Source organism: Ceratotherium simum, chromosome 7 (assembly GCF_057802395.1).
Source record: "Ceratotherium simum simum isolate JZ-2026a chromosome 7, ASM5780239v1, whole genome shotgun sequence".
NCBI lineage: Eukaryota > Metazoa > Chordata > Mammalia > Perissodactyla > Rhinocerotidae > Ceratotherium > Ceratotherium simum.
This window is the reverse complement of record NC_141906.1, coordinates 11,061,301-11,078,793: the sequence shown is the minus strand read 5'-3', so window position 1 is coordinate 11,078,793 and position 17,493 is coordinate 11,061,301. Positions and strand designations below refer to the sequence as shown.

The 17,493-nt window shown below is 49.1% G+C and overlaps 1 protein-coding gene across 3 annotated transcripts in view; it reads left to right on the top strand.

Moving 5' to 3' along the window:
• Window positions 1–17,493, top strand: part of NAV2 (neuron navigator 2) — a 697,375-nt gene that overhangs the window by 383,471 nt on the left and 296,411 nt on the right. Inside the window, exon 1 of one of the 3 annotated variants that reach the window (XM_087433097.1) lies at window positions 1,025–1,186. The exons of the other annotated variants lie outside the window; for them this stretch is intronic. Coding sequence (XP_087289223.1) covers window positions 1,136–1,186 — 51 coding nt within the window. The 5' untranslated portion in view covers window positions 1,025–1,135. Of the gene's footprint in view, window positions 1–1,024; window positions 1,187–17,493 lie in introns of those variants that run through there. 3 annotated transcript variants of the gene reach the window in all.

Sequence of the window (17,493 nt, the reverse complement as noted above, 5' to 3'; positions counted from 1 at the left end):
GGAGCTGAAGGAATCCTGAGCCTTTACAGGATACTGAACGTCCCCTGGAGGGTCACTGCCAGATTAGGGGATGCTGCACCCAGGCCAAAGGTTGGGAAGGAAGGTGAGGAGCTGCCCAGCCCCCCAGACTCTCAGAGGAAAGCACAGGGTGAAGGGGGCAGGCCGCTAGAAAGAGCCTGTGACAGGTGGGGGAGGCAGAAGAGGAAACAAAGGCCACACACCCTCTTCCCCTGTCGGCCTCCCCTGTCGTCACCTGCCCCTTCCTCCTCTCTTGAGGGCCACGGATGTCCTTTCTGTGGCAGCAGCCAGGTGTGTTTGAAAACACTCGAGTCCTGTGCTTCACGTAGCAGGAAATAAAGGTTGCTGGGGGAGCGGCGTGTGGGCTGGGGCAGGGTGAGGGTGTGTGGGGCGTGGAGGTGGAGGCGACGGTGCATCCATCCCACAGTCACAATTCCAGCTGCTCCGGGGGGCGGCGGGCCGGCGTGGCTACTGCCAGACAACTTGGGTGAGTTCGTGCAAAAAGAAAATGCAGACGGAGCTGAGCACGCGTGGGGAGAGGCGCGGGCTGTGTCTGGGCTAAGGACCCGCGAGGCCCCGGGGAGCCACAGACTGCGCTCCCGCAGCCCCCCATCACACCCCTCCATCTGTGCCTAAGGCTGCCCCGCCTACCCGCGCCCTCCCCGAAAGAGTTAAGTACCTCCTCCTTCCAGCCAGCTCTGCCCCTCCCCCCCGGCCCCCCGGGGCGAACCGGCCCATTGAAGCGCCGGGGGCCACGCGGGGCGGCCCGCGGGCCGGCGAGGGGCGGGGAGCGCGCCGCCCCGACCCCCCTCCGCCGCGGCCCCAGCGGCCTCCGCGCTGCGAGGCGCGGGCGCTCGGACGCAGGGGAGTTGTTTGATTTGGCGGAGGCGGGGAGGCCGGCGGGGAGCGAGCGAGCCAGGCGCGAGAGCCGGCTCCTGTCGGGTCCGCGCGCAGCGGCCCGGGGCGGGGGCGGGCGCCCGGGATGCCCGGAGGGGCCGGGCCACAGGACGACTCGGGACGGGACGGCCGGACCTGGCGGGCGCGCGGGCAGGTGCTTCGGCCCCCTCCCGTTCTTTCTCCTTTTCCTCTCCCCCTTCCCTCCTCGCCCTGAAGTAAGATGAGCGTGATGCTGTGGCGCTGGGAACAGAATAACACCACCATGAAGCTGGTAAGGGGCACTGCGGACCTCACTCCCCCGGCGCCGCTCTACTTTTTATCCCCACCCCACCCCCATCCTCATCAGCAGTTGCCTCCCGTGATGGAAAGCCCCTGAAATGCATTCCGTACTTGGTATTTCCCTTATTGCTGTGAAGACAGATTTCAGGGTATTTTTTTAAACCAGGAAAGTCGATGTGTGTATGTGTGTGTGAGCGATTGAAGGGGGGTGGGAATGGGCTTGATTATCTCCCGGTCCCTGGTCCCTTCCACCTGCGAATTCCTGGGGCTGCCCTGGGTCGCACCCGCTGGGGATTGTCTCAGCGAGTCGGTCTGCGCTCTCCCGGCCCGTCCGGCTCCGCGTGGTCTCCCGCCCCCGCCCCCACTGTTTTGATAGTTTGGGACGAACGCGAGTGTTAATCTCTTTTGCGGTTTAGCTTGTTTGGGGGGAAACACGTGAGCCCAGCTTGCGTACGCACCGAGTCCGGTTCTCCCGCCTCTCGCAGTGGCTTGGTTTTCTTTCAAGCTTGCGAGAACCAGCTAGGCTGCAGGTACTTTTTCCCTCCTCCGTTTTCAAAAATAACCGCCCATCGCTCCTGGGAGGGCTGCGGAGAGCAGCGTGTTCCTCTGCCGCAGGAAGCCTGAGTTGTTGCCACATCCCAAGAAAATGTGATCGGAAGGCTACTCCCTGGGTTTTGCTCTTGTGATTTGTTTTTTATCTGATGGTTTCAGCTGGCGGGGACCCTAATTCCTCGTCGAAGTCAGCCAGCTGTGGCCAGGTCACTTACCCCCTTGGGTGTCAGTTTTCTCCTCGGTAGAATGGGGAAGTTCTCACTTTGTAGCGCTGGTGCGAGGAGCAGAAATCATATTTGTCGATTTCTTGGCGCATAATAAGGACTCAATAAAGAATAGGTATTATTAATAAACTGGAATTCATACTTACTGGGGTGAGCTCTTTAAAGATGCTACCAAAAAAAAAAAAAAATCACAGCAGCTGCATTGGATACGAAGATGCTAAATCAACCTAAGCTGGTACTTTATAGAGTGAACTTATTTGTTGGAAAAATGGCACCTTGCTTTTCATACTTGTGTTATGTTTGGCCTGTCTGACTTTAAGCTACTATTTTACAACTCGGTTTAATGTGCTGTAACATTAGCAGACATTATATGCACCTTTGCTGCACTGTGTCAGGACTCCAGTTCCCTAATCCTTTCCTGGAATCTTTCTCCAACCAAACTTGTGGGAAAGCCCGGAGTTTCGCGCATTTTCTCTCCAAGCTACACCTGAGATGCCACTCCAAGATGCAGCAGAGGAAAGCTGGGTCCTGGATTGGACTGGATAGCATCAGGCTGCCAGACCTAAATGCTTTTAATAGAAAAAGAAGAAAAAGAGTTATTTGCCAGGCAGGGAAAATGTGGAGCATCCCAGGGGACGGTTTCTAAAGCTTGGTGGCAGGTGGCCGTGGTAAGAGCTGGGATGGCCTCGCTGCTCCAATATACTGCCCTTTTGGCTTATGGAGGGAGCTTTCCCCCATGTGGGTCAAAGGTCAGCCTTTATTGGGTCTGTCTGGATCTTTAGACCCAGTCTCACTTTTCACATTAACTGTGAGGACCACCCAAGGTAGTTGTGGTCCACGGGAGGATCCCCTACCAGGTGGGGGAGGGGCTGGAGGTGCTCAGACAACCTGGAAGGATGGGGAGAGGCAGCAGTTTCTGTCGTGCACCCCCTGCTCCCGGACCCCCAGCGGGAGAAGGCAGTGACTGTCTTGACGTTCAGAGAGCCTCTGCTACCCTCAGGGATGGGCCTCAGCTTTTCTGCTGAACCTGGAAGCCACCGAGACATCATTAGTTGACAAATCATTCGCTTGCTTTTTTTTTCATCTTTAGCTGATTCATTGACCAGTTATTTGTTGTGCACTTTCTCTGTGCAGAGCCCAGTTGTGGTGGGAGGCTGCGCTAGTTGTGAAAGGCTTTGCTCTCAGGTGCTCCTTGGTTTGAAGTCCAGCCTTGCCACTTACTAATCTCCAAATCAATTTTCTCTTTCCCTAGGTTGTGAAAGAATGAAATGAGAATATAGGAACAGGATCCAGCCCAGAGTCTGAAACATGGGTGTCTATTAAATGGGAACAACTGTCATTATTTTCTTTTAAAGGTAGATGTGACACAATCCTTGTCCCCGCTCTCCATTGTGCTCTTGGATGAATGGTTTGTTCTCCTAATGAGCTTGGGGAAAACAAACCTTTCTTACCTTTGAATCATTAGTGGCCCTCAGTAGGAAGGAGCTCTCTGGGAACATCTTGGAGATCAATTGTGTGTGAATATCCCTCCCAGAATAGGCCTGGGGCCAGAGGTGGGCGCCTGAACTTTTATCACTGATGCAGTTCAATAAACATGAAGTCAGTTAACCCACAGCTGGAAAATTCACTGTTCTGACTGAGTAGTGGAACCAAAGGTTTTGCTTTGTGTTGTATTTTAAGGCTAATTGGATCAAAATAAGACCAAGAGTAATTAGAGGCAAAACTTGCATCTTGATGTGTTATCTCTGTAGGGGAATGTCAGAAATGCACCTGCCCACCTAGGGTAGAAGGCAGGATTCTGTCCGAATCCCATCCAGCAGGGCCATGGCGCTTTTGATGAAAGTGAGAGGAGGCGACTGCTCAGGCCTAAGTGTCCTCTGGGGGGGGTGAGCTTGGGGCACAGACCCAGAACATGATGTGGGTGGTTCTTACATCCTTATCACCCCCTGGTTCCCTTCTTTTAGGTTCTTTCAGCTTGGGCAGGGCAAGGAGAGGCAGTGAGGCCACTTCTGGAGCAGGTTGTGACCTCTGAAAAGTGGCAGAGCTGAAGAAGAGGGAGAAAAAAGGCATGGAGAGAGGCCGCCCTTGCAGCCCATCCTTGGACACAGACCTAGGCGTTCGAGTCCTAGAGACCTGCGGTCACAGCTCGGTTCAGGAACTCCTAGCCCTGTGACCTGGGGCCAGGTGCACAGCCTCTTCCAGCCTTGGTTTCCTCATCTGTAAATGGGTATCACAGCGCCTCACAGAGTTGCTGTGAGAATTAGAAGAAGTGTGCATCAAGCTTTGAGCTCAGGGTCCAGCAAGTAGTTGACAGACATCAAATGGTTGCTCTGTGATTACAAGATGGTCCAGTAGTGTGTACATGTCTCTGCTTGGAGAAAAGACTCAACAGAAATACTCCCAATGTTAAGTGCTGAGCTCTGGGAGGAGATTACCAAGGATTTTTTCTTTTGGTCTATACTTTTCCTTATATTTCAAATTTTGTCAGTGATCATATATTAAATTTATCATCGAGAAAAGATAAAAAATATTACTGCTAAGATAATCATATCAATAGCTAACATGCATTGGGCCTTTACTTTGAGCTTTATTCCATTTCATCCTTGCTATAACCCTATGAAGTAGAAACTTATTATCCCCATTATTCAGATGAGGAAATTAGGACTCAGAGAGGTAAGTGACTTGCTTAAGATTCCAGGGTTAGTAACTTGTAAAACCTCCGCTTTGTCTGATGGCAAAGGTGTGCTCTGAACCACTCTATTATAAAAGCCTGGTGCCTCCTGGAGCAGCAGGTCTTCTGCTGAGCTGTGAGTGTGCAACATACAGACTGTGCTCACCGCCGTGTTTCTCTCTGTGAGTTGCTACCCCTTCTTGTCCCCTTTGATCAGAGAGATGCTGTGAGTGAGGTGGAGAGGAAAAGAAACACAGTGACTGGGGCTGCCTTGGGTCATCGCCCTTCAGGATCCTGGAAAACACTTATAGGGGGGCTCTTCCTCAGAGTGAAGGAGAAAGTGGCTCTGAATGAAGAATAATTGAGAATAATGATGTTGAGGGAATGGGCCTCTGACCTTTGAACTTTCCCCAGAGAGGCATTGGTCAAAGACCCCCTGGGCCTGTCCACAGCCAAGCTAACAAGCAGATTAAAAGAGGTCAGTGGTTAAAGGGCCCTGTCTGCCTTTCTGTAGTTAGATTGCTCCCTCCCAAAGGCAAGGATGCTGTGGATGCTGCAGAACTTCTGAGCTCCCAGGTTCTCTGTTTAGAATACCTTAGTTCTTCAGGGCCAGCCCTGGTGGCCTAGTGGTTGAGTTCAGTGTGCTCTGCTTTGGTGGCCTGGGTTTGGTTCCTGGGCGCAGATCTACACCACTCATCTGTTAGTGGCCATGCTGTGGTGGCAGCTCACATGCAAAAAGAGGAAGATTGGCAGCAGATGTTAGCTCAGGGTGTATCTTCCTCAGCAAAAAAAAAAAAAAAAGTGAAAAAATACCTCGGTTCTTTAGCTCTCAATTGCCTTTCTGTGCATAGACTAATTCTCTTCTTAACAATTTCTGCTGTTTTTCAGAATAAAGCTTGTTGACCACTCACCTGAAGGTACACCCCTCTTATGCTGGAAAATATCAGTAATTTCCACTCTCAGGGATTTCTAAGACTTTCTCCTGCTTTCCATTAAATTGTAACCGGCATAGATTTTACTATCTCCAAGAATCTCCATGATTGATTTACACTTCCATTTTTTGTTAATTCCAAAAAATCTCAAGGGCAAGAAATTCCACCCTGTCCTGGAGAAACCAGGTTGAAATACACAGGAATGTTTCCACATGTATTTGTGCCGTGGGCAATGATCCCTCATAACCTTGATATACTTTTCAGAATTGAAACCAAAGCATGTAAGGAAGGTTTTGACTAGTTAATTACTGGGAAAATCAAGACTAGAATATAGGCAGAGGAGGCAAGAAAAACTCTGAAATTAGTGACTTCCTTTGGATGACATTTTGAGGTGACACATTTTCCTTCATTTTTGTGTTAATACGTATAGAGATTTATAACTGGTCCCTGTGGTGACCCAGCAGTGCTCACATTACTTAGGCAATTGTTTTTGTGTGGAGCTAGAAAAAAAAAAAATTTTTTTTTTGGTGTTGTTTCTGGCTTCTGTCGTATAATGCCAACCACCCAGAAGGCATGTGGCTAAGCTTTTCTTCAGGGTCTCTAGGCCCTCCAGGATGTGTGGACCAGACTGCCATCATCCATCCAGCTCTGAACGTAAGGCTCCTGCCAAGGTGACACAGGGGATCTTCCCCAGTTGTTCTTTTTGACTCAGATGTTGCAGATGTGCTCGCTCTGATGTTACAGGAGTAGCAGTCAGGGAGGCAGAGGCCGGGAAAGAGCCTGGCCTGACCTACCGCTGAGAATGGGTAATAGGGTGAGGGTTTGGAATGAGTTGAAAGATATTGTTTAAACAAGAATATGTGATAGAGTTATTTGGGAGGGCTGGGAGGTAGGAAGGGCTTGTCCTTGCCACCAAAGGTGCTGACTATCAGGTCATAACACTGTGGTATGGGAGAAGGGTGAGCACCTGTATTATATGTTGTCTTTGTCAGAGTGAGAGAAGGGCTGTGTGCTCACAGGGAACATGATAGGACCTGAAGCACAAACAAATCTATGGGAAGGGAGGTGCTTTAAACAGGGATTTCCCAGCTCAAGTACGTGCCCTGGGCTTAAGAGGACCAGGTGAGCCTTGGTCCACAGTTGTAGCTCCTGCCGACTTCTCTGGCACTGTTACTATGTGAAATTTCGGGAATCAAGACTGTAGACTGTCATATCCGGTCAGAAATCTTTTGTGGAATCCTGCTTACTAGGGGGTGAAGTCTGACTCTTCCACTGCATTCAAAGCCCTCCAGGTGACAGCAGTGTTTGAAGTCTTGCTCTGCAGAGCTTCCAGATAGAAGCTGTTCCTTCCAATCAGCATGGTCAGCCCTGTGATTTTCCGCTTTTGCTGTTCCCTAAATGCTTCTTCCTCCTGTCCATGTGCTATCCCGTCTTCCAAAGCTCAGATCAAGTCCCCTTTCTTCTAAGAAGTCCTGCCCAACCACACTATCTCCTGAGATCTCTGACAGGCAGTAGTGCTGGCCCGCCTTCCATCCCACACTGCCCTAAACCCCCAGCTGGTTGCCTCTGTGCTGTATCTCTGCTTCCGACTTAGAGTAGTGGTGAGAAGGAACGATGGTCAGCCTCCCTTCCCTCCCGGCGCTGCCACCAGCGGTCTGTGTGCCCTTAGGAGAGTGTGACTTCATCTCTCTGGGGCTCAGTTTCTTCATCTGTGAATGATGGTGACAGCTGTTCCACACTTGGGCTCGTTGGGTTGGTTTGATAAAATATGTGTCTTTGGAGCAGCACCCAGTGCGTAGTAAAAGCTCAATAAATGTTAGCTATTGTTATGATGATGATGATGCTTTCATTTACTCCACAAATCTTTATGAAGCATTTACTGCATACTAGGGGATACACTAGTAAGCAAAAAGACATTTTTGCCTGCATGGAGCTTATATGTTAGTGAAGGAAACAAATGATAAGCAAAATATATATTCCTTTTTTGTGGTGATGCATGCTATGGCGAAGAGTATAGCAGGGTAAGAAGGATAGGGAGCCTGGGAGACGTCACTCTTTAATGTGGGGTGGTTAAGGAGGACTTCACTGCAAATGTGACATGGTTGTACAATAATAATTATTATCATTATTGTCAGTCCTCAGGGAGGCGTTATAAGTAGGTGATTGTATAGTTTATTATCCAAACCAGGACACTCCTGAGAGTGAAAAGGCGTGCTTTTAATAATTGCACTGGGATATGGGTGTAAACCAGTCCTGTCCTTGGCGAAGTGAGATGCTTTCATACTTATACTTGGTTATTCCAAGTATGGAGATTGGCGAAAACATAGTATGGTGTCAGACAGACGTGGATTCAAGTCCTGGGTTCTGCCACCTTCTAGCTGTGAGATCTTGGGCGAATCATTTAATTTCTTTGCAGCTCAGTTCCCATATCTGTTATGCGTACCTAGTAGGGATTTTGTGAGAATTAAGTGAGATGATGCAAGTAAAGCATTCAGTGCAGGACTTGACACCTCATAAGTCGTCAATAAAAATTCATTACCATTGTCATCATCAGATCAAGGTTAGATATTATTCCTTTTCTTATCTCTCACTGTGCCTGGATATACAGGTGGATCAGTTAATGTTACCCTAGGAAATTTAGCTGAGCAGTGGACTTGGGAGATGACCTAGCTTGATCTGCCAAGTAGTTGCTTCTGTCTATACTCACAGAATGTAAGAATCACACAGTGTTTGAATGCTGGACCTAAAGGTCAGATGGGGGCTTCATGCCCGGGCAGCCGCAGGAAGAGTTGGACGGTAGGGTCCAGGACTAACAATCTTGGAATGTTAGTTCAGGAATGGTCCCCATGACTAGTGGCCCCCAACAATCCATTTCACAATGGAGGAAGCGGGGACCCAGAGAGATGAAATGACCTGCCCAAGGCCTCATGGCCTGTAATCAGTTTTAATGCATCTGCCATTACCCATCCTGCAAACTGGCGGAACAAAGATTACAAAGCGGAGAGCACTTAGAATTCCACCTGGAAAAGCCATGTTTCTTTGGAAATGGACCGCAGATGACGTAACCCTGCCATATCCCATTACCCGGTACTTGGCTAATCTTTGTACAAAACTTGTTTTGGTGAAACTTGACCCTGGAGAAGCCAACTAAAGTATATTACTTTCTCACTGTTGAATGCCTCCTAGACTTGGGCTAACATTTAATCTAAAGAGTAAAGTGATATTTCCTGAGATAGCAATGAGTTCATGTTTTGAAATTAAATGAACTGAGTTTATTGTGTCGGTTGGCTTTTTTTTAAAGTGCTAACTGCAGTAGTGAATGTTTTCTCCGCAGAGTGATGTCTGGCTGCTGTATGGGGAGGAGTGGGGAGCCATAGACACCGTAGTTTTCAATCCTTGGAAGTTGTCTCACTGCCTCTCTTGTCAAGTCCTATTCCAGATGGAGCTATATTTTGGTTTAATGGGGCCCCTATTTGAATAAATAGATTTCTGACCCAGAACAGTTTGGGGACAACTAGGTTTGTATATTTCCTGAATACATGCAACACGTTCTCTGCCCTCTCTCCTTCCCAAGATGCTTATCACTCAGTAAAAGATGGCTGCACACCTACCTCACACCAGGTAAGGAGGAGAAAAGTTCTATTCGTGGACCTTCTTGGATAGCAAGTTGGTCAAAAAGAAAAAGAGGATGTATATAATCAGATAATGCTAGGAATTTGGAGTTTGGCGCCTTATCCTTTTCCCTTAACTCCTGGAAGTGTTCTGTATTATAAGAACCCACATTCTTATTGATGTACGACTGAAGTAGACTCCTTCAAGGAGTCAACTGGAGTTTCAAGGCCATAGATGGTGCAGTTCTAAGGTGTTTCAGCTGCTAAGCCCCATCGATTATGTCTCCACAGTAGCCATGTAGATAAGGAATCCCCTTTCCCAAGTCACCTCTTGCTTTCGGCTTACCTTTCCTCTCTGCAGACACCTGCTGCAGCGTAAGCCCTGGGAGGGCAGCCATTGAGTCTCCATCATGTTCCCCAGGCCCAACACAGCACCTGGCACACACCACGTGTTCAATTAATGGGGCCACTAGAAAGTCACCGTTCTGATTTTTCAGCATAATGCAAAGTGGAATCACACAAAATGTAGGGTTGTTTATGGTGAGGTTGATGAAATTACTGGAGTGAATCCAAACAGCAGCTGGCAGGGGTTGCTGGGTTCTCTCTGTGGGTTCAAATCAGTCCTCGTCCAGGCTGCAGTTCAGTTCTCGCCCAGTAGAGGTCCACTCGGGTTCTGTAGCTGCTTGGGATGTCCAAGACAGTGGTAGTTATTCCAGGAGTTTTCCAGTGTGGTGGCTTCTGGGTGGCTCCCCAGGCAGACTGGGCTGGGGGGATACGAGGGATGTTGAGATCCACCTTGTACCTCCTGAGGCGGTGGTCATTTCCCCATCTCCCCTTCCATCCCCTCTACCCTCCTCCACACACACACACACACACACACACACACACACACACACACACACACACACACACACACACACACGTGCACGCAAGATAAGCCCTTTACCTACCCTCACTGGAGAATGGGGCTCTGGACTGAGGTTGAGAGCAAATCACCAGGCCCTTTATATTGGAATTCAAGTTATCATGAGGCCCAGTTCTCTCAGGGTTTTACTTTGTGTCCCAGGCTGGGAGTTGATGGGTTCTGGGGTCAGCTTGTTGAGGCGGAGTTCGTTTACCTGTACTCTCTGTGAGGCGTAGCTGTGCTTTGAGAGCAGAGGGGTGTGGAGGTCTGATGAAGACCTTTTGATTCTGATATTTAGTGTCACATTTGGAAGAAGTGAAGCTGCAGCCCATGTTGGCTGTCCCTCTGAATTTCCGTGGCCTCAGACGGTCAGTTCAGTGGAGGTTTTACAGTTGCTGCAGATTGTGAGCGTTTTGTGTGTCCCAGGGGCTGTGTTTGGTTCTGGAGAATGCAAAGATGATGGAGATGTCATAGCTTTCCTCCCAGGGTTTGTGCTCTGGCGGGCCTCTGTAGATAGCGTAAGTGAAGGCTAAGGGGGTGGCATGGGAAAGGCATTCTTTGGGTAGGAGTGCTGTTGTGGAGGTAAATTGACAGGGCTGGCCAGCTGACTGTAAGTGGCCAGCAAAGAAGAGAAGTTTAAAGATTCCTGAGGCTTTTGGCCTGGGACGCCTGGACTACAGCACTGTCACTGAGAGAAATCAGAGTCAGGAGGAGGAGCAGGGTGGAGAGAGAGGGGAATGAGACATGGTGGATTGGTTTGGTAGTGCCATGTTGAAGGTTACCGATATCATTTTTTAAGTTTTATTGAATATGTATCTAAACTGTGGCCCAAACTACGCAAGAGGATGTTAATACAACGTAAGTCAAGACTGTCCCCTCATCCCTCCTTCCTTCCTAGGGACAAGGACAAGTGGCCTTTATCAGCCTGGTAAGCACCTTTTAACTCCCCAAATCCAGGACTTCTGATAAATTGTGAAGAACATGACTTAGGCCTGAGTCCAAAGAAAGGCTTCCTGCCTTCTCTCCCATGAATTGGCCACAGGGTCGACCTAACGTAACTGACCACCTGGACTCCAAGGTGGACGCAGAGAGAAAGAGGCCCAGAGGTGCCCGCACCCCAGAAGTGAAGGAACCTGCGTGGAGCCTGATTCCTGCCTTTGAACACAGTCAGCCCACCCGCCAGTAAACTGCGGCCCCGGAAGAGTGCTGATCTCTGCCAGGTCGGGTTAGACACAGCGTCTCCTGTGGGTGGAGAAGGGAGGCCAGCAATGCTAATGGCGCTTCTTCTGGGAATCCAAGTGGGATCTTGGAAAGAGAGAAAAGGGGAGAATTTCTCTTCCTTCCCAGCATGCTTCCCTGCCATCAGGCTCTTAACAGACCACCTGGGGAGGCCAGACTAACACGGGAGAAGATGCTTCTACAGATTATCAAGCAAGAACTATGTGCCAGCCACTCACATGCATGGGAAAACAGTGTGCTGGAGAGCTGCGGTCTAAAGTGGGACCTAGTAATCATCCAAAGGCCGTAGTATAAGTGCTCTGGAGATCAGAGGGAGGCAGCCTGTATAGTGCATTGATTTTGGAAACAAAAAGAACTTGGTCCAAATCATTGTGGCTTTGGTCTAAGCTTTGGTTTCTTTTTTTTTTTAATTTTATTGAGGTCACATTGGTTTATAATGTTATATAAATTTCAAGTGTACATCACTGTATTTTGACTTCCATATAGACTGCATTGTGTTCACCACCAAAAGTCTAGTTTCCATCTGTCACCATACATATGTTGAGCTTTGGTTTCTATATCTGGAAGATTGGTGGAATCTTTTCCTTCCAGGAATGTCAGAAGTCTTAAAGAGATACGTATGTGACAGCGTGATGGCATACCTAGAGAGGTGCCAGCACACAGCAGGTGCTGGGAAAGTCGGACTCCTCTGAATTCAGCAAGGCTGGGTGTCCTTAGGGAAGCCTTGACATTCTAGGACTTGGAGCTAGCCTTGAAGAATAGGCAGCATTTGGGGTGAGAGAAAGGAAAGGATGTGAAAAGGGAGAATGCCAAGTGTAAACACTCCCATTCTCTTGGTTATAGAAATTTCTTTCATAATTTAGCTAGCAGGAGAGAGGATCATGAGTAGGACCACTGGCTTCTCCCAGCCCAGAGAGAGGACTTACTCTCTGCTCCTCGAAAGAGGCTGCATGCCAGTCCCACTTTCTACTTTCTCCATTCTGAGCAGTGTGGTTCCAAGGACAATTTCACATGAGTATTTCAAATTTAATATGTCCCAGATGTGGTGCTAAGTAACCCCTCAAACTGTCTCCCCTCCTCACTCTTCCCACATCTGTGAGTCAGGCTTCTTAACCTTGGCACTATTGATGTTTGAGGCAAGGTAATTATGTGTTGTTGGGGCTGTCCTGTGCATTGCAGGATGTTTAGCAGCATCCCTGGCTTCTACCATTGCAGAATGTTTAGTAGCAACCTCCAAGTTGTGACAATCAAAAATGTTGCTGTAAATTTCCAGATGTCCCCTAGGGGGCAGAGTCACTGCTGACTGAGAACCACTGCAGCAAAGGGTTCTGCAATTTACCACCTGCTCACACTGGAGCTTGAGGTGTCATCCTGGGTTCCCTCTCTTTCTACACTCCTTCATGCCAGTGGGAAGTACTTCGGTTTGAACCTCCCCAGTAGATCTAAAATCCGACCACTTCTCATTTTCCCATAGACAGGACACCATCATCTTGTACTCGGTGAACTATGGTAGTCTCCTAACTAGTCTCCATAGTTTCACTACTGTCTGCTTCCTGCCCGTTCTCCATATAGCACCGAGTGGTGTCGAGATAGAAATGGCACCACTTCACTCTCCTGCTTCAAGTACAATGCAGTGGCTTCCCTTGCGCAAAGAATAAAATCCAAGCTCCTCATCATGGCTTAAAGACCCTGCACCATCTGCTCTGCCTACTCCCCTGTCTCATCCGTACCTCCTTTGGTTGCTTACCAGGCCCCAGCTGCACCATCCTGCCCTGACCTCACCAAGTCTTTCTCACCTGGGGGAGTTTGCATGTGGTAACCTCTTGACCTGATGCTCTTCTCCCCACTTTTTACATGACTAGCTCTTTCTCATCCTTTAAGACTCAACCAAATGGAGCTCCTTCATGGAAACCTTCCCTATCCCATCTATCTCATGTGAGTATCCCCTTCAAAATCTCCGTCCCTTGTCTTTTTCTTCATAACACCTATTGCAGTTAGTAACGGGCTGTCTCCATCAGATTGCTGGCCTCCGTGAAGGCAAGAATCATGCTTGACTGCTTTTAAACCTGTCTCCACTACCAGGCACAACATAGATGCTCAATAAATATGTGTTGACTAAAGAAGTGAATTAATCTTATCATCCTTCTTGAGGAAGAGACGTGCCATTACTCTAGTTTAAAATTGGTAACCGCAGACCTCTGGAATTAGACTCCAATAAAATAAATTTTTTTCTTTGAACCTCTCAGGACTATTAGCACACTGCCTAATAAAGTGTAGCTGCCCAAGAAAAGATTGTTGAATTCATGAATGGCTCATTCTTATGTAGTAAGAATTTATGTAATAAATATTATGAGTGCATAGTGATTAAAATAAACAGATTTTAAGCAAGTAGTTGAAATCCCAAGATCATTCTCTGACCTTCTCAAACCTTTATAGGGAAGGTTTGATCCTCCCCCCCCCTCCCGCCTGGCCCCACATCTAAGACATTGATGCTATTTTCAGCTATTATTGTTATGTAGTTTTTAGAAATAACTGGAATGTACAAATGGCATACTGCCTGGCCCATAGGAGATGTTGAATACATGTTTGTTGAATTGAATCAAGGCACTTAAGAAAAAGAGAAGAGAATTAGACAGGCTGCTGTATAGGGAAGTGTACTCAGGTCTCACCTTGGAAATGAATCAGTAAGTCAAGAGGTCTTGATTAGAGACAGACAAATTTCATATCCTCTGAGACTTCACTGTCCAACGGGAGAGATGAAGACTTTGGAGAACAGGATAGCATGTAATTATACTAAACAGCATGGTACCGTTTTGAATAGCTTCTGAGTTGCTTTGAATTAGCATTGGGGCTTTTTTCCGTCTTTCTGGAACAGACTCAGCTGTAAGAAGCATGGAGAAGTAATGAAGATTCCTTACATTCTCAGACTGCTTTCTGGGAATCCTGCAAAGTCCCAACTTCTTCTCTGATTACTCTTCTCATGGCTGAGTTCAAGAGCATTTTGCAAACCCGGACTTTGAATCTGGGAAAATGCTTTATGACCATTTTTATGACCTCAAAGCAACCCTCTAAGGCAAGTTATTTCCCTGTCTTTGCCAAAGGGGAAAAACCAAGGGCCTGGTAACTTGCCCAGGATCTCCCCGCCTCAGATGCTCACTCAGGGGTGGCTCTCATGCCCCCGGCCACATGCCGGCTCTCCTTCCGTTAGACGTGCTTTGGCTGCTCTGGGAAGGGCCTGCCAGCAGCCTCAGCCCACATTTCCATGGACTCCCTGGTCTTCCTCAGGAAGGAGGAAGGCCCGTTTCAGAGAACCTTATACTGTTAGAGCTGTAAGTTTTCAGTGCAAAGTTCTAGTCCAAACCAATCCTTTTTATACTTGGGCCAACTGAAATCCAGAGAGGAAAAGCGATTTGCTTAAGGGCACAGCCCAGGGGCTTCTGACTTCCAGCCCAGTGCATTTTTTTGTTCCAACACAGTTGTCTCTTATTAGAAAAGTGTCCTCAGCACCCATGGGGTTTCATTTCTTAGAGGCAGGATAGTGCAGAGGGCAGAGCAAGGGCTTTTTTTTTTTTTGAGAGGTAGTTAGGGCAGTGGTTACAAGGCCTCTGGAGCCAGCCTGCCTCGGTTTGCGTTCCAGGCCAGCTGTTCACTGTGTGGCCTTGCTTAACCTGTCTGGGCCTCAGTTATTCTCATCTGTGAAGTGGGGATAATCATAGTACCTCCCCATCTGGGCTGTGCTGAGGATAAATGCTTAATACATGTAAAGGTCTCAGAACCATACTTGGCACAGTGCCAGGACTGTGTAAATGTTGCTCTCATTGTTATTGTGTGAATCCCAGCTGCTGCTCACTGGCTGTGTAACCTTGGGCAAGTTATTTCACATCTCTGAGCCTCAGATTCCTCCTCTGTAGGAATAAATCTGGCCTAGCAGGCTTGTTGAATAGGCTGGAGATCCTGCGTAGGAGGCACCTGCCTGTAAGTAGGTGCTGGGTAAGGGGGCGGATCTTTTCCTGCCTCTGAAGGTGTGAGAATGTTGTTTGAGACTGTCAGCACAGCATCTGCCACCAAGTTGGTGCATAAGTTGTTTCTTTCTGTTGGCAAAGAGGGGGATTCTTAGGGCCGGATCTACTGCCAGCTTCAATGACATTCACTTAAAAAGAATATGACTTGTATTTTTTTATTAGTTACCACTTATTGAGTATCGACTGGGTGGCCAGCACTGTTCTCTGCCTTTACATGCATTATCTTGTGTAATCTGCACTGTAGCCCTGTGATGTAAGTGCTGTTATTATCCCCCTTGTATAGATAAGGAAACTAAGTCTCAGAAGATAATAACTTGCCCTGAGTCACATGGTTAGTGAGAGGGGGAGCCACACCATTGAACCCTGATCAATCTGGCTTGATAAATCTATACCCTTAACCACACACTGCTGGGAACTGTGCCGGGCCCTGGCTGCAGACGAGTCCTGCAGGGGTTGACATCACTCACCAGGGACACCAGAGGAGGATGGAGCACCCTCCCTGGTTAACCATTACCACTTCACCGGCTGCCTGATGACAAGAGGGCAAGCAAAGGAACTGTGTCCTGGAACTCCTCCCCTCGCCCTCCGACCCCGTCAGTGTGTACACCAATCTGCAGCAGCCTATGAGCGCACCCGCCAAGTTCCCTTCCCGGCCCAGGTGCGGAGCCCGTGGGGAGTAGACACTGGCATGGCCGGTCTCCAGGCCCAGCGCTGGGCAGGAAGAAGCTGGGCCTGAGGGCTATTCAAAGGAGCATCTTAATCTGTGAGGAGAGAGCCCCCGTCCCACTGCTGTAGCCCACGGTAGCAGAGTTGGGGTGCCGTAGAGTTCTTCCCTTAAAAAGAGTTACCAAGGGGGAAGCTCTTGACTGGTCACCTTTCTTAAGTGAGGTAAGAGCCTGGGACAAGCTGAGTGGTCCGGTTGGAGCCTCGAGCTGCGACCCTCCAGGAGCGGGCGCTCAGTCCCCCAGAGGACAGCCTGGTGGGGCTGAGGGCGGCGGCTGGTAGGTGTGGAAAGCACACGGGACTTGGGATGGACTCATTGGGATTTCAGCTGTGCTACATACCAGTTACATGGCTCTGGGCCCCATTTACTCCCGTCTAGTATGGAGGGGGCCGTTCCTTCCCACCTAAGAGGACTTCTAGCGGGATTACATAGTGGACAGTGTGAGCAGAGGTGCTAACGCGGTGCCGAGTGCCTAGGAGATGCCCTGCAAGTGTTCACGACCTTCTGCCTTCTCTGCTGGGCAGCCCTTCCCGCGGCAGGGGAAGGACGGTCTTGGGCATGGGGACAGGGGTGCCTTTCTTCAGGTGCGTGGCTAATTGATACACCGAAGTAGGAGTAGGAGGTGATTAAATTCAGACACTGAAGGGAGAACTGCCGTCTGCCTGTCTCCCTAACACATACATATTAGGTCCAGGTCACAGCTTTAGGAACTCCTGTGCCAGTGACATGCCTGCCTGGCATGGCTCCCTCAGCCTCTCCCCCATAAGTTCTTCTGGAAGTCAAAGCCCTCACCTCCAGGGGATTCGGTTCTAGGTGGTGGAGAGCGTGGTCCCCTCTTGGTGCCAAGCCCAAACCCGTGGTCCACTACAGGGGAGAGCACTCCTTGTCAACAAGAACCGTTTCCTGGGACCGCTGAAGACCCACGTTCTAAACGTCTGGCTTGCACATCAGGCTTCCAGAGGGATGGAGAAAGGCCCCTGCTCCTCCCCGCGCCGCCGCTCTGCTGCTCTCGGAGGAAGCTGGGAAGCAGAGGCCTTCTTGGTAAACTTGCCAGCAATTACGGAACTCAGCCTGTGCCGGGATGCGGGCTCTGGTTCATGTCTCCCTTTGGGACATCTCTTCTTTATTCGGGACTTCTGGCTTCATTAATCGGTACCCTTAATGCTCTTATCTCAGTGTGCCTTCTGGGTTTACTGAAGCATAATGCCAGAGTACATTCTTCCTTGGGAGTTACAGTTCGTTCTGGGGGAGGTTTCGGGCCCTTAACTTTGAAACTGCAAACTAGGAGTGGGCGCGGGTTGTAGGGGGAGGCAGAGGAGGGGAAGACAGGGAGTGCCTGACAGACCAGTTTTGAGGGAACCATTTTTCTTTAATAAGGGAGGAGACGCTGCTCTGAGCTTGTCTCAATGCATACTTTATA